At 39.1% G+C, this 25,167-nt stretch overlaps 1 protein-coding gene across 3 annotated transcripts in view; it reads right to left on the minus strand.

Moving 5' to 3' along the window:
* Nucleotides 1–24,926, minus strand: part of GASK1B (golgi associated kinase 1B) — a 49,566-nt gene extending 24,640 nt beyond the window's left edge. The window contains exons 1-3 of one of the 3 annotated variants that reach the window (XM_045880233.3): nucleotides 24,807–24,926; nucleotides 22,424–23,572; nucleotides 6,592–6,806 (exon numbers count right to left, since the gene is read on the minus strand). In XM_045880233.3, coding sequence (XP_045736189.1) covers nucleotides 6,592–6,806; nucleotides 22,424–23,333 — 1,125 coding nt within the window. In that variant the 5' untranslated portion in view covers nucleotides 23,334–23,572; nucleotides 24,807–24,926. Of the gene's footprint in view, nucleotides 1–6,591; nucleotides 6,807–22,423; nucleotides 23,573–24,272; nucleotides 24,417–24,806 lie in introns of those variants that run through there. The other 2 variants (XM_045880235.3, XM_064585209.1) reach the window with 2 other exon arrangements.
* Nucleotides 24,927–25,167: the final 241 nt, after the last annotated feature.

Below are 25,167 nucleotides of genomic sequence, written 5' to 3' on the forward strand. Positions count from 1 at the left end.
GTGATCTCTGAAAGTTTGAGGCAAAATCCTTAATCACTGAGTGGTAGGGATAAAAGGAAGGGATGCTTGGAAGACCTTCATAATCTATCATGGAGGCCACAGTTGGAATCCTTCTTTGCCTAGCATTTGGATATTCCCGCAGAAACAAATAATCTTTTAGTGAAAGTTATATTTTCTCTTATTTAGATGATAGTTGATTGGAATTTTTACTTTTACTATTATCACATCATTAAGTAAAAAAAAAAAAGATGCATAGAAAAAAGAGTGGAAGAGAATAGGTCAAAGATTAACACCCATTAATCTAATGCATTATATTCAGGAACTAAATCATTAGAAGCCAGGTAAGAGCTACGAGAGTTGACTGATAAAAGATAACTCTAGGGGGACAAGACATACCAATTCATATTATTGTTGTTCGTTGAATTTATGAACATAAGTTTATTACTCACAGCCACCTGGGGGAAAATATACCTAATGGAACAAGAAGTTTCCATAAGGATAATTTTTCCCACTCTGAACTTTTTCACACCTTTAGCCCTTTAGAATCCCTCTCTCTGAAACTCTCTTCCTGTCTCCTGTACTCACCTGATTTCTGCAAGGTCTTCAGTTTCTAGATTAAATGTCACATTCTCTGTCCACACTCTCTACAAATCTCGAAGAATTAGTAGCATCTTATTTGTTTCTAAAGGATGTTAAACTTAACTCAATTATGACTCCTGATACATTCTGTTATGGTTATCTATCCCTGCTATAACTCTTAGACTGCATAACTCTTGAGGTCAGGGAAGCATCTCATCCATCTTACCACCAGCACTAAACCTGCCAAGTGTCTGGGACAGAAAAGGGCCCAAAAAAGTCTGTCAAATCCAAGTGGAAAGAAATATATGTAACTTATTTTGTTGAAGGTGGAAGCAAATATCTCTCAAAACACATCTCTGTTAGTCCTCCTCTACTAAATACTCCTTAATTGCTCATCAAATAAACAGTTATTCTTAGAAAATATAAGTACAGGAAGAACTCCATTAAAGAGTTAAAAATATTAAGTATTTTCTATTCATTTGATTTTTTATTTTCTAAACCTCTAATTATCTTATTTTAATAAAACTTTATTTCTTTATTGAAATTACACTTTTGTTTTTTTACTTTTAATATTTTTAATTTATTTTAATATAACTAGGTAGTTTTCTTTGATCAAAAAAAAAAAAAAAAAAACGTCCTGAGTGTGACATTCTCAGATATTCTGCTACTAATTAAAAGGTTACAGAGTTGGATAAGACAGGGACTTGCCCTTGAGAAATTCACAGCTTATTAAAAAAGACAGACTAGTCAAAATAATTAAAACTTAATAGGCTAAGATCTCTAATATAAGTACATAAGAGTAGAAAAATATAATGATTTGGGAATGACTTACAATTTAATGAATAAAAATAATGATAAAATACTTTAATTCTTATATTGATATTAACCTCTACTATTATTTCTGGATGATCAATTTCTTAACATGTAACACTCACTGAACCTATTATGTACCAGGCATTATTCTAAATCCTTCATGTGTGTAAATATATTGAATTCTCTCAATAGCCCTCTCTATAAACAATATTATTACTCCTGAGGGAACCAAGGTAGAGAGAGGGTAAGTAACTTCTCAATGTTAAAAAATTAGTATTGGTAATTTGGATTGAAATTTAGCAGGCTGGTTCCAGAAGCCCGGTTCCTAACCATTATACAGACTATGAGCTCAAAAAGCAAGTTTTATACATCCTAAATCTATTCTGGTTATTTTATATGACCTTTTGATAGAAATTTTCCAAGTCTTAGAAACTCAAATTCTCTCTAGAATACTATTCTTTGGCATCCTAACGGAGGTGACTTTTTGTCTCTGTAGTTCATACCCCCACGCTTCAAGAATAAAAGGTTATTTGTGCCTCTATCACATTTTACAGACCCAGTAAAATGGCATAGCCTTTATGAATGTAGATTTGTTAATTGGGTAAAACAAAAAGAATGTTGTGTACAGAAAATTAACAACTGGGTTCTGTATTCTCTTGCCTTGTTGTAGCATCATAGAACAAGTGATTTTAGTTTACTTCAGGCAGAACTTTTCTAAGATTGTTAACAAACTCCACCCAATACACTCCCAACACATTCCCAATCACCATTTAAATAAGGCATATATTTGACTTTAAAGTAAACATCTCAGTGTAATTGATGAGAAGGATTATTGTATAAAAGATAACTATTATGGTACTCATGAAAAATGGCCTACATATGTTCACTTATTCATTCATTTGTTCAGCAAATATTTTTAATAAACATCTCTATAAACATTGTACGATGCTAAATACAGGAAGTAAAAAGGTCAACTAAGATACAATCTTATAAAAAATGTAAAATTTCTCTGGAGTAATATCTACTGTGAGCAAAGTCAAATGAAAAACAACAAAGTAAAAAAATTATTTGAGATATATAGGATTGATAATGGCTAATTTTCAAGATATACAAAATGTTTTTATAAATCAATAAGGAAATGCTATAGAATGCAATAAAAAAGGGGAATGATATGAATAGGCAACTCACAAAAAATGAACTATAAATAATGAGTATTTGAAAATGTGATATCCTCAATATCACTCATAATGAAAAAACTGGAAATATAAACAACACCTTGCTGCCCTCCATAAAATTAGTAAAAATTTTAATCAGTTTTCCACCTCTCAAGGTTGGCAAGAAAGAGGAAAACATTCATTCTCCTACCTTACTGGTAAAATTGTAAAATGCTGCAGCATCTAGTGGAAATTAGCTTTTTGTCTGTTGCACTATGGGAAGCAAGTAAATGTTGGATTAATGAAAAAATGTAAGTCTATTCTCACAGATGCCATCCTCACATATATAATTTGATATATAGATACCAACCAAAGTAACTTTAACAATCGAATTAACTTCTGACTTAGATTCAGTGCTTTAGCCAGAGCCAAAATTGGGAACTCCAATATTGGTGTCATAACTTGGACAGGTTCTAGTAAAGTCCTGCAGAGATCACATCTTCATGGATTATCAAGAATGTGAAAGACACCCCCACAATCTCCCGCAGGCAGAAGGAATAAGAAGGTATATTACAACTAGAACTGACCTACAATAGAAGCAGTTCCCACAGAGTTAGCAGCAGCCTGATGCCCAATATCTCAAGCCAAAGGTGATCTTGGCTTATACAGTTTGAGTGGACTGGAGGAAGTCATCCAGGTAATAAATGACAAAGCCTGAACTAAGCTAGGAGCACAAGCCATACCTAAAAGAAGAAGGATTGGGGAGATATCAAGGATTTGGTCACTGTATGGATGTGAGGGTAAGTATCACGAGGCATATAAATGACTCCCAAATTTTTGACTTGGGAAATTGGAAGATGATGGTGCCATTGCCCTACACAATGAATAGGAGGAAGCATTGCTTAGAAGTTTGTCCCTTAAGCCAGAACTCCTCAGTTGGGCTCCAGATTCTATTAGATACCAACTATGTGACTCTAGCCAAATTAATTAATTTCTCTTTGCTTTGATTTCCTCATTTCTAAAATATGAATAATGATAAGATCTACTTCATAGGACTGTTATGAGGATTAAATAAGTTAATATATTAGTGCTCAGTACAGAGTGCTTAGAACAGTGCCAAGCACATAGCAAGTGTTATATAATTGTTAGATTACTAATAGTATTAGTTTAAGGACTTAAAATATTTGTCTTCTTTGAAAACTTATAATAGTGATATGTCTACATTCATCCTCAAGACCACAGACAATGGACACAATGATAAAAGTTGCTGATGCATTCCGGAGACTGTGGCTCAGTTGGAATTCATTCCTCCTCAGTCAAGGTAATGAACAGAAGGAGTTACAATGTGAACACACCTCTTGTAAAAACAGCTCTCTTCCTCCATGATCTATCATATCTCTTATAGGCAGGGAGCATCACTACTCCCCTAAATGACTCTGTTTCAGACAAACGGTATATGTAGGATGCCTTAAATATCATATGAACCTTGCCAACCCCATGTCCTTCCTCACATTTGTGCCTACCCTCTTTATCATTTACAGCCTGCAATCTTACTCAAACTCTCCCTCCTTTACTATTTTATGGCAAAGCCCTCTCCCTTTTTTAACCTCATACCAGTAAGAACTTTTCTATTGTTTCATCCAGCCCTTCTTACACGTATCTATTTTTGTTTCATACTATATTTTCCTAAGTGATTTTTTTAAAAACCAAACTTGGGGTAGGGCAGGGGGGGATAACCGTCTTTACTACTTTGCTACCTCTGTGTTAGTTTTCTTCAGTATAATGCACAGTAGATGTTGAATAAACACATCATCATTGATTGAATGATAGTTGTAGTTTTCCTCAATAGAAAGGAGAATGACAAAGACAGAATGTAGGTGGAGATTTAGTTGAAGTTTCCAGAAATAAAACAAATGTCATTAGAGACAACTTCTAAAAGGGTTTGCCCTCTATTCAGTGCACGTTAGTTCTTATGTTCTTCAGCTACAAACCTTAAGGTCATTCCCTTTCTCATAGACTTCACTGCCATATTCATGGATCTCCTCTCCCTCCTGCCTCTAGTCATCACCCTCAGGAACTTCAACCTCTATACTGACTATTCCCCAAACACCTGGCCTCATAGTAAGTACCTTTACCTACTTAGCCCTAGAAATCTTCACTCATTCTTCACTTTATTGCTAATACATTTTATCACACCAACTCCCTTCATTAACCTAAGGATACCCTGGTAGTTGCCATACAATAACAGTTAAAAATATGGAATCTAGTGTCAGACAAACCTGCCAAAATCTCTATTTGGGAACTTACTAGCTCTGTAAGACCAAACAAGTTAGGTAACTGTGAGAAACAATTCTCCTTGGCATTTCTGCACATCTTAGATGAGGTTTTGCTCTGTACTGTCTCTTCAAGGATATTAGTATAGCAAACAACCTTGGGAAATACAAAGAGTGTTTCCCACTGATGTGAAAGGCAGATTTGATGTATCTCCTCACCAAGATAATAAAGATAATTTCTCCTTCTGTGGCAATGTTGGACAGGTTTGCTAGAAACCTCTTATAAGATTGGGGGTTTCCTAAGCTTAGAGTTCCTCTGTAGTGACACAAAACCCTACATACAGCATTCACCAGGGTTACTCTCTATCATCCCAATGGGACATGAGGGGCAAAGGAACATGAAGCTCATGCCACTTGCTATACCACAAGTAATGAAGTAATCTGTCCGTCTCTGACCCAGGAATGTTTTGTCCTCTGCTAGCATCTATGAACATGTGGCTGGTTAATTTGTTAGCTTGTGAGAAAGGTAAGATCTCAGACTTTCCACAGTTCTTAATAATAACCTCTTTATGCTTCAGTATTCCTTTTGCCAACCCACAAAATGGAGAGAAGATGCCTATCTCACAGAGTTAGTATGTTAATTAAATGGAAAAATGAGATAATATATATACAGTGCTTAAGACCAGTCTGAGCCTCATAACTGAACTCTACAACAGTTTTTGGTGACTTCTGACTGCCTCCTTGCCAGTTCTGCTGGCCTGCTCTCCAGCTCAGTTCTCACTGGTGGTTTTGCAACACTGACACCATAAATCATCCTCTTCTGGAAAGTTCCTAATCCCTTGAAATTCTGTGACTCTGGTTTCCTTCTTACATTTTTATCCTTCTCTAGTTCCTTCCCAAATTGTCTCACACACACACACACACACACACACACACACACACACACAGGAATTAACAAAGGAGAATGTTTTACAAATGTCCTAAGATGGTCCTAAATTTCCACAAAATGTTAATTAGCAATGCAACAATAGCAGCCTACAGGTTTTTCTAAAATGGAGGAAAGGAAAAGCAGTAATCAGAATGAGGGGATGAAGAGAGTCATAAGATCTTTATCAAAAGGAGATAAGAGTTATAAGACACCTGTGACATTCTGTGTCACTCACTTATGTAGATGGTCAATATTTATTATTCTATTATTCTCCAATGCCTGATCTTAATGAAATATTTGCAAAAAAAAATTATTAGAAAGAAAACAAGAGAAATGGTGGCTGTAACCTATATAACCAAGTGACCATCGAAACATAATGTGGAATGATGGAAATACAGTGTGAAAAGAAGACAAATTTTTACCATCAACAGATCCCAGGGAACCCCAACTCCAGCTTTTAGTAGTTGTCAGAATGTGGGTGAGTTCCTTCACCTCATGAAACATCAGTTTACTCACCTCACAAATGACGGAAGACCATGCACCTTGAAGAGTTGTTGATGGGTTTCCTCAATAAGTTGGATCTATGATAAGTATGACTATTGCAGGACCGAAATACTGAAGAATTACTCCTTCAGAAACTCATATGAGAGCTGAGGGACATTTCTGAATATTTCCCAAAAGAATATAAAATTTTGCAATGTAGTATTACACTTGCCAAATATAGCATTATAGAACTTAAACTCTGGCTTCATGAAAATTCAAAGTATAGAAAATTCCTTAGTGTTAGACTTATGTAACTCAGTGTCAGCCTTAGATAACCCCTTACTTGACTTGATAAACTTACCTGTAACAAAAAATCAAAGAGTGCTAGCTTGGACCACTCGTGGTGATGTATTTCAGTACAACCCCATTCAGGCTTGGGTACTCGACCATTCTGCCAGCACTTCTGTTTCAACGACTGTTGGTAAGTTCCCCAGGTGAGCTTAACAGAAGAGTGGGTCTCATTACTTGTTGGAGATAAAGATGAGTCCCAGAGAATGAGAGGACATGGGCGGCCATCTACAGATCCAAAAAAAAAAAACCAAACTCACTTTAGCATGTTTAGCATGACTCAGTATGAGCCTTTAGGCAGTCCCTCACAGCTTCACCCTCTCACCTACCAAAAAAGTTTGATTAGATGATATTCCATGGTCCCTGTTAGACAACGAAAGGAAAGATTTTTGAGACAAGACCTTTTATTGATGTGGCGCAGGAATAAGCCACTAATCACCAATAACAATGTTCTGGTTAATGTGGTTTTATTCCACATCTAAAAGCAGCCACCACAAAAAGGGAAAGAATCCAGTCATTTATAATTGTCTATTCAATGTCTGAGAGGGGCTGCTCTCTCTTTGTAATAACAACTGTCTGATTTTCTGAGGCCATGGAAAAAGAATTTTTTGGAAGTCGCAAATTTAAAAGTGAAATTGTATGGCTCACACCAGCTACTATAATCTCCAAAGAAAGAAAAAAGAAGCAAGATGGAAACTTTTTTCTTCTCTGAAGGAAAGAGTAATGCTCTTGGTAATGGATCATTTTTTCACACATAACCTCACAAAGTGCATTTAAGCAAATGCGTTTCTTCAACTGCAAGCACATAGATGATATGTAAAAAAAAAAAAAAAATCTGTCATTCTAATTGTTTTTGTCTCACTCTTGATAGTTTAGAAATGCCACTGCTAGACTGTATAAAGAATGATGAGCCCAAGTGAAGTTATAAACAGGGAAGACCACGAAGGTCCATTATATGACACTTTAAGCTTAAAACCAATGACATCACTTTCCAGTCCCCATTTCTGACAAATAAAGTCACTGAGAGATGATGTTAAGCGGCTTTGCTTATAAGTTAAAAATCAGAATGATGCTCTTGGGGGAAAAAAAAAAGTCACAAAGATCTGGAAAAGTCCACTAAACTCACTCTTAACAGGCCTGGACAACAGAAGCCTCTGAAATTATGACTGGAATGTCTAAGACACATCACAGGAATTTTTAAAAACCTTTTTAAATAACCTGAGAGGCTCTCGATCTATGACTGTATTCCTTTTGGATAAAGACATTTATTTTTACCGTCTTGCTTGTTTGCCTTTTGTAGAGCTCTTATCTCTGTCTGGCCTTTACCACAGGAAACAGTCGCCTTCTCTAACCTCTCTTCAATTTGCTGTTACAGTGACCTCAATAATTTTAGTAGTGTTCTCTTGATCATTCGGATCCCCTACATTCCAGTTTTATTCAAAAGAAAAATCTTCCTCCTTTTAGCCTTGCAATTTCAGCCTGGGTTTGCAAGAAGTCCTTTAGATTTGGGGAAGTATGCTACCATCACCAACACACAATCAAGAAAAAAAATAGAGAAAGAACATAGATCTAAAAGACATCTCCCCTTTTACTTTCCTTTGACTTTCCTAAATGGTTTTGGGGCTGCTCGGACCTAATTGTCTTCTTAGGTATAAGATAAATATAAATTATATTTATATAATATAATATATATTTTATATATTATATATAATATATTATATATAATATATTAATTATATATATAATTTTATTATATATTTTTATATAATTATATTATATATTATATAATATATATTATATATTATTAATATTATATATAATATATATTTATATAATAAATATAATTTTAAATGAGTGGACCCCAAATATGACGCCAATTTAACAAATAATAATAGTAAAGTCCAGGTAAAAGCAGTCCATCGTGAGCGGGACACATGTAGAGACCAATGTAACCAAATATGAGTGGAAGATACAACATCGCTTTCAAAGACATGCGTACTTCAGACTTCGAAAGATAAACACCAAGGAGTTCTAACCATTGGTGTCTCTGGACTAAAGTTATACACAGACAGCACTTTAGATTCTCAGGGCTAGGAAGTATTCAAAGGGAGTTGAAACCTAATCCTGAACCTCAACAACACAAATCAATACAGGAGACAGACAGGCCGGCCGTTTCCTCAGCAATTCACATGAGGCCCGCAGAGAAATAGGGAAATGATCTACATAAACAACTGAAACAGTTAACCTTCTGGGCTGTTTTTCCTTTCCTTTAAAACGTTTGTTTCTTATTTTAAAGCAATTAAAAGCAAATCTACTCATTTTGGGAAATGTGGAAAAACATTAACATGTAAAGCTAAGAAAACAAAAAATCATCTATAAGCTCCGGATAGGAGCTTAGTAATTGGTTCTGTGATTTATATACTGACTTCTGGTATTTTCCCATCCCTTTCTTTTTCACCTCAAAATGTGCATTGTTTTTAGAAATTTAAGAAGTCGAGCTTCTGGTGAGAGCTTAGGCTCTGGAATCCAACAGATCTTTTGAATTCTGGTCACATTACTTCTTTGCTTTGTAACATTAGACAAGTTAAGCAACCTCTCTAAGCCTTGCTTTCATCCTCTGTAAAATGGGGGTGAGAATGTACCTTCCCAAACTGGCTTTTAGGATTAAACGGGCTCTTGCATTTGAAGTCCTCAACCTGATGCCTAACATATATGCACATCCCAGAAAGCTTCTGCTATAACTATTATTACATAGAGACATGATGCAATGACACAATCCATCGGTCTTTGACTGCCTTCCTTTGTTTATGGAGCATCTACTATGTGTCAAGCATTATTCTAGAAACTGAACCTAAATAAATTAATAAATAAATACCAATTTCTATTTATCTTCTTGGCACTGACACTTCCACCAGGGGAAAGAGGCAAAAATTATGCAAGGAAAATAAACTATTTGGGACTGTCTCATATCTACAGTTTGTCATGATTGTTTTACTAAATATTTTACCACAAACACTTCTCTTATAATTAAATATTTTTAAATGGCATCAGTTCAACTGTCATACAAGAACCTAGCCTAGTGGTCAGCACACTCTGTCAAAGGTAGGTAGTAAATATTTTAGGCTTTGAAGGCCGTCTGGTCTCCATCACAACTACTGACCCAGTAAGTGTTTAACTCTCCTATAGCACGGAAGCAGTCAAAACCAGTATGTCAACAAATGGATGTGACTGTGTTCCAATAAAACTTTATTACAGACATTGAAATTTGCATTGCACATCATTTTCAAGTGTCATAGAAATGTTATTAGTCTTTTGATTTTTGTCAACTATTTAAAATTGGAGAAAGCATCTGTAGCTCACAAGCCACTCAAAAACAGGCAAGGGGCCGTCTTTGGCCCACAGACTGTAGTGTATCAACCCCTGATCTAGTCTTTGAGAATACTGTCTTTCATTTGCCATTTCTCTACTTCAGTGCACTGGATTTTTTGAATGATACATTTTCTATACTATTATTTAAAAAGCTATTCTCAAACTGCCTGCCAAAGGGAGCTTTCAGCTGCTAAGAGTAATTGGTTTTCAATTAATACTCTGGGTTTTTCTCCACATCCATCCATGTCCCCTCAGCAAAATATTTTGAATGCTGACTATAACATAAAAATGTTCCATCCTGCCCTGCTGGGAATCTGTGCACCTCAGGCAAGGGGGATTTCCAGAAGCAAAAAGAAAGCAGGGTGAGTAGCAGTTCTCAGGCTGAGCATGGGTGCGGTGGTTCCTTTGCACACACTGGTCTCCTTCCTGCGTCTCAGAGCGTATGGCCCTCGAGATAATAGCGGTGGTCAGGATGGCTCCAGATCTCAGAGCCACAAGTACTAGTGTGAAAAGAATTCCACTTTTTATAAAATATGGCTGTTAAAAGAATTAAGTGAACTTTGATAGATCTGAAGGGATGACAGAAAAATAGCCTCTGAAAACAGGAAACTGGTTAAAGCAACTTACCCTGAAGTGTTTCAGAGATGAGGAGCATTCATCTCTTCACATTCAGGTTTGTCAAAATGATGCAGTCCTGCACTCTCTAGAGAAATCTTAACAGTGAAGAGATAAAATTCTAACTGTCAGAGTGGTGAGAAAGCAGGTTTCAAAAGATATGTGGGTGTTCATATGAATTAAAGGTTATACAGCTGCCTTAAAAAAAATGAGACTTGCCAGTAAAACTTATTTTTTTTCCAAAATCTGAATATTTCCCCTGAATTTTGATGTTCCCCCAAGTCATTCTCTATTCAAAAGCACAAAGAAGACATTCTTTTGAGAAGATGAACATGAATATTCACTAAGAATGAGTCCTATACACAATCTCCTTTGCCTGGATTTATTAAATGCCCTTCACTTTGAACACTGGCTGCCTGGTTTTATTGACCTACAGGTGAATGCTAAGCATGCTGGGTGGAGTTGTGAGGGTCTGTCTGCGTTTGTCACTGAACAAAAATAAGTAAAAACATTCTGAGTTCTGAAATCAAAAGTCCTTTCTATCATATGGGTCAGATTCCAAGACTGTTCCAAGACTCCTTGTGAACAAGACAAAAAGGAAAGTGGCAGTTCAGCTCAGAGCCCTTCATCAAAAACGACTCTCCAAAACCTATTCAAGAAAACAAAAGCCAATCAAAAATTGAAACTCATCTTTGTTATAGGAAATGAATTCTGTCGGGTTCTACCACAACTATCAACAGCACATTGGAGGAAAACCTTAATGCCTTGGATCTCTCATTGTTAAAGGCAATTATTGATGTTGATGTAACTCCAATGACAGTGTAGCAGGTGTCTAGTTATTAATGATCCCTTAAGTACTGTCTGCTCTATTTTTCTAGAGTGTCTCTCCCAGTAGGGTTTTGGCAATTAAAAATATTAGACTGAAGTGAAGAAGCAGGTAAGATCTCTTGGCTTAGAGTTGGTAAATGTGAACAAGTCAGTGAATGTGAGGGAAGGGAAAACAGAAATGCAAGATTCTGGGACAGCCTTGAGGGAGGAGAAAATTGGAAGGATTTGATGACATTTTAATTCTGCTCAGGGTTTTAAATGTTGTTAACTTACTCAAAACACAAGTTTTTACACTCATCCTCAAATGGACCTTTGAGTTCCTGGGTTTCGGACAGAAAGAATTCAGTGAGGCACAGCAAACACAGAGACCTTACAAGATCCCCATCCCAGCTAAGGCCCGGCCTCAGAAACAGACAAGTTGCACACAGAATGACAATCAGACAAAAATATTTGCCAGTTGAACAAGTATTTGAAGGGAACAAGTGAAGGACTAACATAGAGATGGAGCTTTCAGTACACAGTTAAGAAATGAAGAAATACAGTGCCCTACTAGAATAGCTCTAGATGTATGACAGTGCCCTACTAGAATACAACCCAGATGTATGATTAACTGGAAAAGCCCCAGGCCACATCCTTACAGTAAGCTGAAATGTCGCAGTTAATAAGGGGAAGAAACTTCGCTGAAAAGGAGCTAAGAATATGGGTGTGGTAGAAAAAGAAATTACAAATGTTGATTCCATTCCTGACTGATCACTGGTCTCCACAGAACGTGAGAAGAGTCCCTCAGCCACCTTGACTCAGGCACTGAGTTCCCCAAGGTATGAGAAGAGTACCTTCCAAATCTACCTCAGGATTATGTGAGAATCCAATGAAATAGCACTGTCAAATATTTAAAAGAACCAAGCCTATGTGAGGTTTTTATGATTTAGAAAAAGGAGAGGCAGAATTCCATAGATTTCATATGTATAGGTTCTCTACAGCCAACGAAGTCCTGGATACAGAGACCTGTCTCAGAAATAGGTTTCTGGGTGATTTAGACTACATTTCTTCAAACAACAAAGAAAGTATTTATTTACTTATATAACTGTTTTTCATTTTATAACTTGCTTTCTCTAGGTTGGACTGAGTTAAAATAAACTCCATATTTCCTTAAGAGTTAGCTAAGTGTGAAGCTGAGGAAGCAGGAAAGGAGAATGTCTTATGACTTCCGCCGCCACAAGCTACTTAATCTAAATCATCAGTTCTACTTTAAAAACAAACTGTCCTTCTCTTTTCTGAACCTTTGACTAATGGACAGGAGCTTCTGCTTTCTAGGTCTGCCCTGGACTTCTGCTATATATATAAATGAAAATTCCCAGAATATTCCTGTCTCAGTATTCCATTTAGAAAAACAGAAATCAAATGTGACTTCTGAGGGTGGTGATGATGTGGTCACTGTGCCAGGCTCTGCAAACAATCATATTTTGTGAGCAAGGTCCTGGTCACATTGGGGTGACCCAGTCCTGGACAGTTTCATGTTTATTAATGTAGATAAAGGAGCCATTAATTCCTGCCCAGGGTGACCTTCCTACAATGCAGAACTCATTATATCACTCCCCTTCTTCAAACCCTTCAATGATTCCCCATTATCTGCAAGATAAAGTCCATGTCCTTACATGACATCAAACCCAGCCACTTTGGAGACCACAGCTTTATCTCACTTCATCCCTGCCCACAACCCTCCCAAACCCTCCTCTCCTTCAGAGCTCTGAGGTTTCCTAAGCACCTCTGCCATCACAAGTTTTTCACACATCTATTCTCTCTACCCTTCCGACACCCACCCTATCTCTCACTCCACCCACAGTGACTTCAGATCCAGTTCTGACATTAGCTCTTCAAGAATTTTTTACAATGCCCCATCCACCACCCTACACACACATTCTGAACTAAATTTTCCCCCTCTATGCCTGCAAGGCCTCCTCAAAATATCTCCATTGAGATACCCTTTTTATATCATACCCTTTTTATATGGTGCAATTGCTTAGCTGTCTCCTAACCTCCAAACTGAGTGTTCTGTGAGAACAGGGACTATTTCTTAATCACCTTTGGACCTCCAAAGTCTGACATGATATCTACACCAAAGAAAGCACTCAAAAATGTTGGAGAATGGGGGCGCCCGGGTGACTCAGTCAGTTAAGCGTCTGCCTTTGGCTCAGGTCATGATCCCAGGCGCCTGGGATCAAGCCCCGTGTTGGGCTCTCCGCTCAGCAGGGAGCCTGCTTCTCCCTCTCCCTCTGCCACTCCCTCTGCTTATGCTCTCTCTCATGCTCTCTCTGTGTCAAATAAATAAATAAATCCAAAAAAAAAAAAAAGGTTGGAGAATGATAAAACAAATTTTTCGGAATCCCTCAATTTTCATCTATAGCCCTGAAGTTCCAAGGAATAGTCAATGGGCTCAGAATCAAATTCTGGTTAATGGGACATCCTTACAGTAAGCTGTGATTGAATTGTCCTCACTCCCAATTGAGTTAAGAAAGATCAGAGAGAAACTTGAGGAAAAAAGGTGAGGATATGCAGAGGTTTCCATGACTTGGTTCCATCTAGCTTGTGCTCAACAGTCCACTCCCACGTCTCCATAATCCTGTGAGTCACTGGAATAATAAAAATTAGGGTGGTGGGAACACCCATCTGCCTCTCTCTTCCTGAGCCCAGATCACTGTCATGAGAAGGGGAGTAGTTAAGGCATCATGGCTACATTCAGGAATCAGACTGCAAGGCAGTGGGGAAAGCAGGTTACAACCCAGATGTATGATTAACTGGAAAAGCCCCAGGCCACAACTACTGGAGGCTAACACGTGAGGTGAGGGCCCATGGGGCACAGGATAGCACAGTGGTGAAGAACAGGGCTATGGGGTTCTTCCAACCATGCAACACACGACCTGTGGGCCTTTGAGGACATGCATTATCTTCTGAGCCTCATTTTTTCCCACAGAAAATCTGTCTAACAATACCTAATATATGGGGCCATTGTGAAATTTCGTGAGATAATAAATGTAGAGTGCTCAGTGTTCCACAGATGGGAGATATTGGTATAATCCACTCTCAACTCCAAGCACTTTCTTTCAGTGACCACTTTAGGTGCCTGTTTACTTAGTTCAAGTAAATGTTAACCTAGATAAACAAATTAAGAAAATCTAAGCAAACACATCACCAAGAGCTAAATCAGCATTAAAACTGGATGAAAATAAAAGGTAACATTTACTGAGTATTACAATGTGTTAGGCACTTTTACAAATATTTTTTATATCAACTCACTTAATTTTCACAACTTCATGAGGTAAGTACTGTTATCATCATTATTTTTATTGTCATCATCCCTAGTATGCTAATGAAGAAAAAAGGTGCACAGAGAGTAAGTTAATTTATCCCAGGTCACACAGCCACTTGATTCACAAGTGGTAGAATCAGGGTTCAAACTCAGGAAGTCTAGATTGTCAATTGCCATGAACTGAATTGTGTTCCCCCCAAATTTATATGTGGATGCCCTCAGTACCTCGGAATGTGATTGTATTTGGAGACAGGGCCTTTAAAGAGATAGTTAAAATGAGACCATTATGGTGGACCCTAATCCCAAATGACTGGTGTTGCTGGAAGAAGAGATTTGAACACAGAGAGACACAAGGGAGGGCACGTACAGAGGAAAGGCCATGTGAGGACCAAGAGAAGGCGGCCATCTGCAAGCCAAGGAGAGAGGTCTCAGAAGAAACCAAACCTGTGGACCCCTTGATCTTAGATTTCCAGCCTCCAGAACTGCGAGAAAATAAACGTGTGTTGTTTAAGCCACTCCACCTCTGGTATTTTGTGATGGCAGCCCTAGAAAACTAGTATGACAATCCACACCCTTAACTACAAAGCTATCTGAATCAGTGTACGGCTTTTTCCCCATGTTTAGAACAGCACCTCACACACAGAAAGTAAATGTTAGCAATTACAACAGAATATGACTGCAATATTTGCCCATTAACTGAAATTGGAGCGAGGCTGTCTTGTCCTTCTGCACCTGTGTGGCTCTTAGACCAACCCAGAGACAATAACAGATTCAGTCCTAATGGAAAGACCACAACCTTGAGCTCAGGAGGGTTCTGAGTAGATCCTGACACCAGCGGCAGACGGAGATGCCCTTCGGGCCACCAAACTCTCACACTGCCCACTGGTGTCAGCTCTAAAAAGGCAGAGATTCCTGACGGTTTTGTTCACCGATGTAGACCCCAATGACTAGAAGAGCCACTGGCACAGAGTAGGTGCTCAATAACATATTTCTTAAAAGAAGAAAAGATGACTGTGATACTGGAGTAGGGAGCAGACTGCGTGGAACTGAGAGGCACATGCATCCTTCACGCCGTGGTAACCATTCATCATCCTTTCCACCCCGGCCATGGGTGGGATCAAGGGACAAGCTGCAGAGGCATGGCAGAGGAGGTCCCCATGTCCCCTCACTTGTCTACGGAGGTATGTAGTGAGCAAACAAGGGGACACTGGAGCGGATGCTCAGCAAACTTTTGTTCACCAATGAATGAAATGTATTAAGCTGACCAGCTCAATTTGATTGCTAAAGAAATACCCTTAGGGCTTTTCTGATAACACAATGTGCTTTCAGTCCAGATTTTTAACAATAAAACGTGATGCCTACACTCCCAAAGAAAGCTTTTAAGAAAGTTTGCTTTTCATTGGACTGTCTCATATTCTGTTGTAATGTAATTCTATTCTATTCTATTCTATTCTATTCTATTCTATTCTATTCTATTCTATTCTATTCCAAGACTTTTAGGATTTTGAGTCAATGTGTTTTCAGATTCTGGGGCCATCTAGATTATTCTCATTATTCCCTGCAAAATGTTTCCGTCCTGAGAGCCTGAAAAACATGAAATGGGCAGGTGTCATCCCCCTGCTCTGGCAACTGCCCCATCACCCAGCAAATACGGTGATACCCACATGGACTCGAAAAGAGAGTGGAAAATACACACTGTTTTTCTCCTACTTTATAATAAGATGAGGCAATGCAAGTTGGAAAACAGGGAGCGACTTGGGATCTACAATGAATTTAAATGGAAGTTGGTGGGGTGCCTGCAGTTTGTCATCTAAGCAGCCTTGACATACAGAATTCCTGGAACCAGGCTACCTTAATTTGGTATGGCAGCTCTGTGGCAATAAAGCAGCATCCTAAAAATAAAGCATACATAATGCATCTTCCATGCCGGGCATGAAAAATAGTACAATGCTTAAATGCTACCAAAATGGTGTCCCTTGGGATTCATTCACATTACTGTGCAGACTGCTAGGGAAGCTTTGGCAAAGCCGCTAAATCGAAGATCACAGAGGGGTGCTGGGTTTTCTTATGCTCTTGACTTTTATATGGATGTAGTCTGCTTTTCTAATCTTAGGTAAACATTTTAAAATATTTTATTAAAAAAAATTGAATATATCAGCACCATACAGTGTCTGGTGACCCTTGAAATGATGTATGACTTTTGCAAGGGTAGTTTGGCAGAAAACTTACCAATATGTTCAGTCATGTTTGCATATCTATGATCGTTTATGGTAAAACAAGAAAATCTGGTAAACATCAGCTTGCATTTAAAAAAAACCACAAAAACAAAAACCTTGCAGCAGTGTTCAGAGTGGTATGTCATACTTCCTTTATACAAAAATATTACCCCTGTTAAATTGTTGAATTGAAAACAGAAATTAAGTAGGAACGGTAGTGGCAAATCAGAAATCACCATGCTAAAATTTGCCCATTTTTGCCACTATCCCATAATTATACCAAGTTATACCTGAGAGGTGATGTGGTTAAGAGAATCCACTTGAGGGGGCTTTATGTATCAGACAGAATGGTTACAAATTTCAGTTCCATTGCTTACTAGCTATGTGTCCTTGGGCAAATTTCATAATCTTGCTGAATCTCAGCATACTCTGATTAAATTTAAAGTATCGATAGTATCTTCTTTACAGAATGATGAAGTGAGGCATAGACATATAATGCCAAATGCAGTACAGGAACTGGGTGATGTATAACACGAGATTCATTACAAATTCACAGATGAAGAAGTCGTCATTGTTGCAGAAACTGATTTTTTTTAAAGCCCTTTGATTCTATATTTCCATTCAATTTTGCATTTCCCACGTAGATATGCACAGGATGAGACTCTGTTCCAGTGGTAATTGCTAGATTTTGTGGCATGGCACACCACCAGCAGCCCCTACCTAATTACAACCTTGCCTCTCCCCAAGGACACCCTTCTCATTTTCGGGGTTATCTTTGGAGTCGCACCTGTCAGAAAATGGCCTCGTATACGGTACCGGGTCAGTGTGTCCACGAATTTCACATACATACTTTTTTGTATTCAAGGAGAATCACATAGAATTCTTCAAGTTATACAACCAAAAACCTGTCCCAAGCTAACCTGGGCTAGTGGGTCTTTGCTGATAGGATCACCCACAACAGTTTTACTAATTAAAAAAACAAACAAACGAAACCTGAAGATGAGCTTTATAATGGAGACCTTTTGTCTTCGGACTGAATCAACAGAAAGATTCATCTGAGAGGCTGGGGGCAGGTAGATCATTTAATCATAGCACTGGACTCTCTCACATCTCCCTCCGCATCTCATGTGTCCTTTACCCATACAGGCGATTACATGACTTTGAGCAAAGTATGTAATTACTCCGGGCCTCCACATCTACCTCAGAAAATGTCTCTCATTGAGGATCCACCTTGTAAAATGTTTATGAGGATTTAATGAGATAATTCATGCACGGTACTTAAAACAGTGCTGAGCATATTGTAACCTCAACATTACTTTTGCTCTAAAGGTTGTTGCCTCCTTGAGAAAAAAGAGGCTCTCATAGCCTGCACTAGTTCACAATATTAAGTAAGCAGATGTACTGGGCGCCTGGGTGGCTCAGTTGGTTAAGCGACTGCCTTCGGCTCAGGTCATGATCCCGGAGTCCCGGGATCGAGTCCCGCATCCGGATCCCTGCTCGGCGGGGGGTCTGCTTCCCCCTCTGCCCTCTTCCCTCTCGTGCTCTCTGTCTCTCATTCTCTCTCTCTCTCTCAAATAAATAAATAAAATCTTTAAAAAAAAAAAAAGTAAGCAGATGTACTAATATACTGCGGTGATGGAGGAAAAAAAAAAGTCATACCTTAAGGCCCCTTAAAGGATTCGTTGAAGAAAGCAGATTGATGAAAATAGGAAAGACAAGGAAGTTAGAAGACAAGAACTCTTTCTGGATAACTAACTCATTGTATGACCTAGAGCAATCTTCTTATTACCTTTTTTCCATCTTAAAATTAAGGTTAAAAAAATTTTTCTACCGCAAAGGTTTCTTGGAAAGATTTACTGAGATAAGCCAAATATCTATATTTGATTCACAGTACAGACGAACTATGTTCTTGGTACTGGGCATGAATTTATTTTCACAAACATTAATCAACACTCAGAGAACAGAAACAACACTTAGGGCAGGATTACTCACAGGATTTTCTGGCTACTCACTCTCCCAGATATTAAAATACCTGTTCTTAGACCAAGCCAGATCATCAGAGAAATATATACCTAAAATAATCCAACAGTTCCTCCGAGAGAAAACTCATTATCAAATTACATTACCGTGTGAGGCCAGCAGACCATATTGATGATCCTCACAAGAATAAGCTCTATAAACCTCATTATTTGCATAACACAGAGGTTGCCAAAGACATTTTTCATTACCTCTACAGTGAGTTCTTTATAAGATCCTCCAGGAGAAATCTCAGCCTGACTTTAGAACTAAAAATGGTAGTATTTGTCTCCTGAGTATTGGAAGCAGAAGCAAATACAGATTTACTGTTAAGAGTCAGTGGAACAGGCCAAGAATGTATTCCTGCATTCATTCAAAAATATTTATTGAACACCTACCATGTGCCAGACTCCCCACTAGGATCTAGAAATGCTAAAGAAGACAGGAAATGTCTCTGCCTTCACAGACCTAGAGACCAGTGGGAATGGAAAGTTGATTAAATGAGCAACTACAATACAAAGAGATGATATAAAATGAATCAGAAATAGGTCCTGGGCAACTATGTAAGATCTATCACATCCTTAGGTAGACAGGGAGCCTGAAATAAATCTAAGCTTGGACCAAAAGAAGAATAAGAGGATCCTAGAGGAAAATACACACTTCTGTGGAAATTGGGAGAGGAAAGACATGTCAGGAAAAGCCTAAAAATAGGTGGATAGAGATAGATACCTAGAACCTAAGACTGTCTATGTATCTCCTGCCCTGACCAGAACTGATCTGTTTATGTACTTTACATCAATATAATAGCCTACATGGGTAGAATTATATTGTGTAGAGCATTCATAACTATATTTAAATTATGTCATAGACTCCTGAGGAAATTGGCTTGATTTTATGTCTCTCAATAACTACATAGGAGAAGGTATCAAAGAAAACACAAAGAAAGATTTAGTATTGTTTGACATATAATCTTAGGTAACTCATCACACTGGAGAGTCATATTGATACAACCTTGTTGGTTTCTTTCCATCACCACTTACGTCTGAAATGAGAGAAGAACACCAAGATATATGGGGATTATAAACCCCTCCTTCAAATTGAGTGCAACTGCCCTTTTTATCCCCACAAATGCTGGATATTCAGGGCTGCCTAGGTGGCTCAGTCGGCTAAGCGTCTGACTCTATTTTGACTCAGGTCATGATCTCAGGGTCATGGGATCGAGTCTCGTGTCGGGCTCCACGCTCAGTGGGAGTTTGCTTGAGATTCTCTCTCTCCATCCCCCTCTGCCCCTCACCTCATCTCTCTATCTCATTCTCTCTAAAATAAATAAATAAATATTTTTTTTTTAAATGCTGGATATTCAGAGCACAGAATAAATACATACAAGGAATCCCAATATTGAAAAGTTTAACTGAGCAATCAAGAGACCAGGGCTTTACATCTGGTTGTGTCATGTAAAGACATGATATGTGAGGCTTGGAGGCTATGTGAGTAACTCAGTAAACTTGGTACCTCACATTTGTAGTGTAGTAACAAAAATAGACAATATTTATTGAAGATCTACTGTGCGACAATCACTCATTCCATGTGTTTTTCAGGTACTAACTAACAACAACCTCATGAGGTAGGTATTATTGTCCTTTTACAGCTGAGGAAACTGAGGCATTCAGAGATACTGTAACATTTCTGGGTCACATGGTTGGTAAGTTCCTACCCACTACTTTATTCTCCTGATGTCCATCCGAGAGCGCCCCAGAGAACTACCGTATTGGAGTACCATGCCTCAAGATCTATTCAAGAATTCACCTTCCCTGCCCAGGGGCCTTTATGACATGATAGTGAATGGCAGTATACGGTAATAAGAGTGACCCTATGCTACGCCCTGCTTTGTCCAGGACAGACTTGGTGGATGCCTGTTATCTCAATGCTCACCAATATCTTCTTTTATTCCAGGGTGTTTTTCCACTTTGGATGATAAGTTATACAGTCACCTAAGCCCAGTGGTTAACAGCTTAAGTTCTGCAGTTTGCTGGGTGTATGTTTGAAACTCAACTTAGCCGTGGAAATTGAGGCCAATTATTTTAGCTAAATAAGTCTCAATTTGCACACCTACTGAATGGAAATAATAATGGTCCCTACCTTATAGCTCAGTTGTGAGAAACATAGGGTCAAGGCATTTATCAACTGTATGAATCAATTAGTATAATGCCTAGCAAATAGTGAGCACCCAAGAAAAGTGACTTTTTACCAACCTTTTATTAAATGTTTGAGAGGTTATCTCATATCAGCATAATCATGGTGGACTATTTTGTGAAGTTGAGACATCAAAACATACCTGTGAATCTGAAGCACTTAGACATGGACCAGGATAAGTAAGGAATGCCAAGTCTTTCTAAGTAAATCACTGGTACTTCTAGAAGTACCCATTTTAAGACTAAATTATAATCCTAAAGCCATTGGAAATACAGTTTAGTTCTTGGCCACTCCCAAGAATTTTAATCCTTTCCAATCTGGACTCCATAAAATGCTAAATTTTATGATGACAAAAAGTAAGAAATATTCTTTGATCTTATAATCCCCTTGTGGTCCTTTCTAGCCTGTTGGGCCAGCCTTGATTCATACCAGCAAATTCTGGGATTATTCTGCTTTCAAACACGAGCCACTGACCCACCCTACTTTGTATTCAAAGCCTGGAACAGCCTCAAGACTCAGAGAATATCCTTCATATGGCATGAGCATGGCCACAGACCAGCCCCTTTGCTTGCCACTAAAGTGACTGGTTACATACCCCAGAGCCTGCCGAAATATTTGTCACGTGACAGAGTCTTAGCAATCAGGCTCAATAAATTATAGTCATGGGCTTGAAGAAACCATATAGCTAGTTAGTATATACCGAACAAATTCCCTATTTTCACTTCATTTTCTTTGTAAAATAAGGGGGTTAAATCCATTGTAAAAGAACCAAATGGTCAAATCTAACATGGTCTGGCTCCGGGCCTTTTAAAAAGATTCCATCTGCTGAAGAAAGATAACCTCCTCTCCCCTTCACTTTTTGGATGGGAGATCCCCTTCACTTTTTTAAAAACTCCTAAGGAATGAAATTCTACTTACTTCCACAGTAACCTCTCTAATAATATGCCTGACTGTCAGCAAGTTCTTTGCCTCCACCCCGCTTCCTCTTCTCATCATGCAAATTGCCACTGGCTTTAATTAGATTTAATAAGCCACTGGGAAGTGCAGTGAGGGAAAAGGAGAGCAAAGATTACACAGTGTGGGCTTACCCTTGCATGTTGAGTACAGCGTTTCCCTGGAACGCTCATATCCTACCAAAGTTGGGAAATAAAGAATGCCAAACGTATGGAAAGACATGCTGCTGCTGTCCAAATGTGAGACGTGGGTGGAGAAAATCATTTCGAAAAAGAGAGTGAGGGAAAAGAGAAAAATCAACCCGAATCCCCAACAGCTGCAAATCACGAAGCACGTGAAGCTGTTACCTTGGATGAACTCTGATTTCCTGCTCACAGACGGCAGGGTCCTGTTGAGCCCAAGGATCCTGTCCAGGTGGAAGGCAAACACCTCGCTCATGTCCAAAGGCTGCTTGAGTAGTCCACAGGGGCTGGGGCCACAGCCGGGCACAGAGCCAGCGGCGCTCCCCTCTAGCACCAGCAAGCGCGCTCCGCTTTTGGAGGACACGGCCTGAAGACCTGCCACTGCACCATCCGCCAACAGGCGCATTCGGAGGATGTCTTCTTTGCTCAGCCACGAGGGGGCGCTCTCACTGTAGATCCTGATGTTGCTCTCCTGGGTCTTGCGCCGCTGAAAATCTGAGCCCGCCACGTGCACTTCTGAGCCCCGTATCAGCCTCCAGGGTCTTTCCCCAGCCTTGGCCAGATTTGCTCCCTGGACGTACCCAGGCACTTCAGCATCAGCTGCCCTTGAACCATCCTGTGGCTGAAGGGATGGTCCGACCAAAGCCTCCTGTCCCAGGGCTGGCGATGCCACTGCATACTTCTTCCTGCGCTTGGGTTTCACGGTGCCACGGATATTGGCAGGCTTGCTGCGCTTGGAGCGTAGGGTAATGTACACCACATTGAGCTGCAGCGTGGTCCCATTGCCCTGAGACTCTGGAGGGGCCAGGGTACCATCCAAGGGTATCTCAGGGAAGGGTGCCTCGGCGGTGTCGTGGCTCTGGTGTGGCCCCTTTTCTGCTGCCCTTCCTTGCTGGAGAGAGGCACGTCCCACCTGGCTCACCAGAAAGCCCAGGTAGATGGCGCAGGCAGTGCCCAGCAGGAGGTTCCTCCGGGTCCTTGGGCGCCGGCTGCTCCAGAGTTTACGCACCCGCGGGACGCACAGGGAGCAGATGAACCAGTTTATGAGCTGCCCTGGCTTGTCTGGACAGGTCATTTCTCTGCTGCATCCACATGTTGAACAGAGTTTAAAGTCTGCAGTTGGTTCCTGCTGACATGATGCATGGCTTCCTGAATTCAGCTGTTGCCTCCGCTTAGGTATATAAGTGGTCTCCCGTGGGTAGAGTAGAGGTGGAAGTAAAGGGTTGGTGATGAAGTTGGGAATGTTTCTGACACTCGCCACAACAAATCTTTTAAACTCCTATCGGCCTCCCCAAGGAGAAGTGTGGCTTGTTTCTGGGAATGAATGGAAACAGAGTTAACTGAGTCACAGTCTCAAACGAGTTCAGTTCCTCTTCAAGAGTAAAGGAAAAAAGTAACCCTTTCCTTTCATAAATATCACCACCATAAAATTTTTTTTAAATAAAGTTTTAAAAAGAGTAACAGGACAGACGTATAGATTCGATATTCAGTTTAAATTAGTGAAAACAAGCCACGAAAATCCAAGAATATTTTATAACTTGTGGCTAGAGTCATTTAATTTGATTCTGAAAGAAAAGTATTAAAATTTGACAAACCCTTTTTGAAATCTAGAAATAATTTCAGACAAGGGAGAGATGGTTTTTAAGAACAATCTATAGCCATCCCGTGTTTATTTTTTAAAGTCCTGCATTACAAATTGGGCAGAAGCACCAAATATTAACATTCAAATTCAGAAACATATTCTCTTAATCTGATGGTACAATTTTTTCTTCATTCTATGTTTCATCATCCCTAATGAAGAATGATTTCAATATAAAGCCATAAATGTCCATATATCTCAGAAGAAGTTATGTTTATTCAGTCACACACACACTCACACACATAAACACAAAACACAAATCCGATTGCTTTTCATTTCTTTTCTTCACACAAAAGTCAGCTGAAAGAAAATAAAGGGATCTCTAGCTCTATTTTTTTCACATTATTAAAAAGAAGAACTCATAAGCAACCTTACTTACACAGCTGGCCCCATGCTTGGCTCCAGGAAGAATGTAATCCCTGACTGTAATGCAAAGAACTTTTAAAGGCTGAGGCATGTAAGTAGAACATATTTCATGGTCAAGAGTGTTCCACATTTCAAATAGCTCAGCTTTAAAAGCTCCCTTGAAAACTCCTGATTGCAAAGCAAAACGGTTACTTGTCAACTGGCCGCTGGTATCCCAGTTTAAGACGCGTTAGGTTTTTTTGTTTTTAATTGTCTAAAAAATAAACTTTAATTTTAAGATCTGAAAAAACAAAAGCCAAAGCCGTACAGAAGCAGTTTTCATTCAAATCATTTTCCACTTATTTTTAACCCCTGGGAGCCCTCTAGTGTCCTGTTTGGAAACAGACTCAGAAATGTCAGTCTCATGGAGTTTAAAAGGATTGAGAGTGTTTGCTTAGAGGCAGCAGGATAAATACCTTATAAAATGAGGAATGCCGGAACCCTGCTGTCCATCCCGTGTAGCTGGGGATTAGAGCACCAAGGTTCCCAGGGACTACGACTCACCTTACTGTCTTGACTGTTTACAGAGTAATATTTGTCCCCCACCTCTTCTGAGAAGGCCTAGAGGGTCGTAAAAAGGTAAGAAAGAGTTAACTTAAAAGAGGAAAAAAATAGAACGGTGAGATAAGAGTGCACACAGATAGGGGAAGACATTTACAGTGTGCTCTTGCATGGTGCAACGACTCACAAAAAGAAGTCATGGATTCTCTCTGATTGGAGGTTGTTTTAGAACAGGTTAGTAATTGGCTTGGGGAGTTTACATGTCCTGGCACAACGGCAGGGTTGATGACCTCTGGGTCTCATTTAAGCTCATTCTTTTTGCTTCGAAGGCAAATAGAATCAGAAGGTAGGACGGTGACAGGGA

The sequence above is a fragment of the Mirounga angustirostris genome, unplaced genomic scaffold (assembly GCF_029215605.1).
Source record: "Mirounga angustirostris isolate CCGP_5_RB_7025 unplaced genomic scaffold, mMirAng1.0.hap1 SCAF_2, whole genome shotgun sequence".
Classification (NCBI taxonomy): domain Eukaryota; kingdom Metazoa; phylum Chordata; class Mammalia; order Carnivora; family Phocidae; genus Mirounga; species Mirounga angustirostris.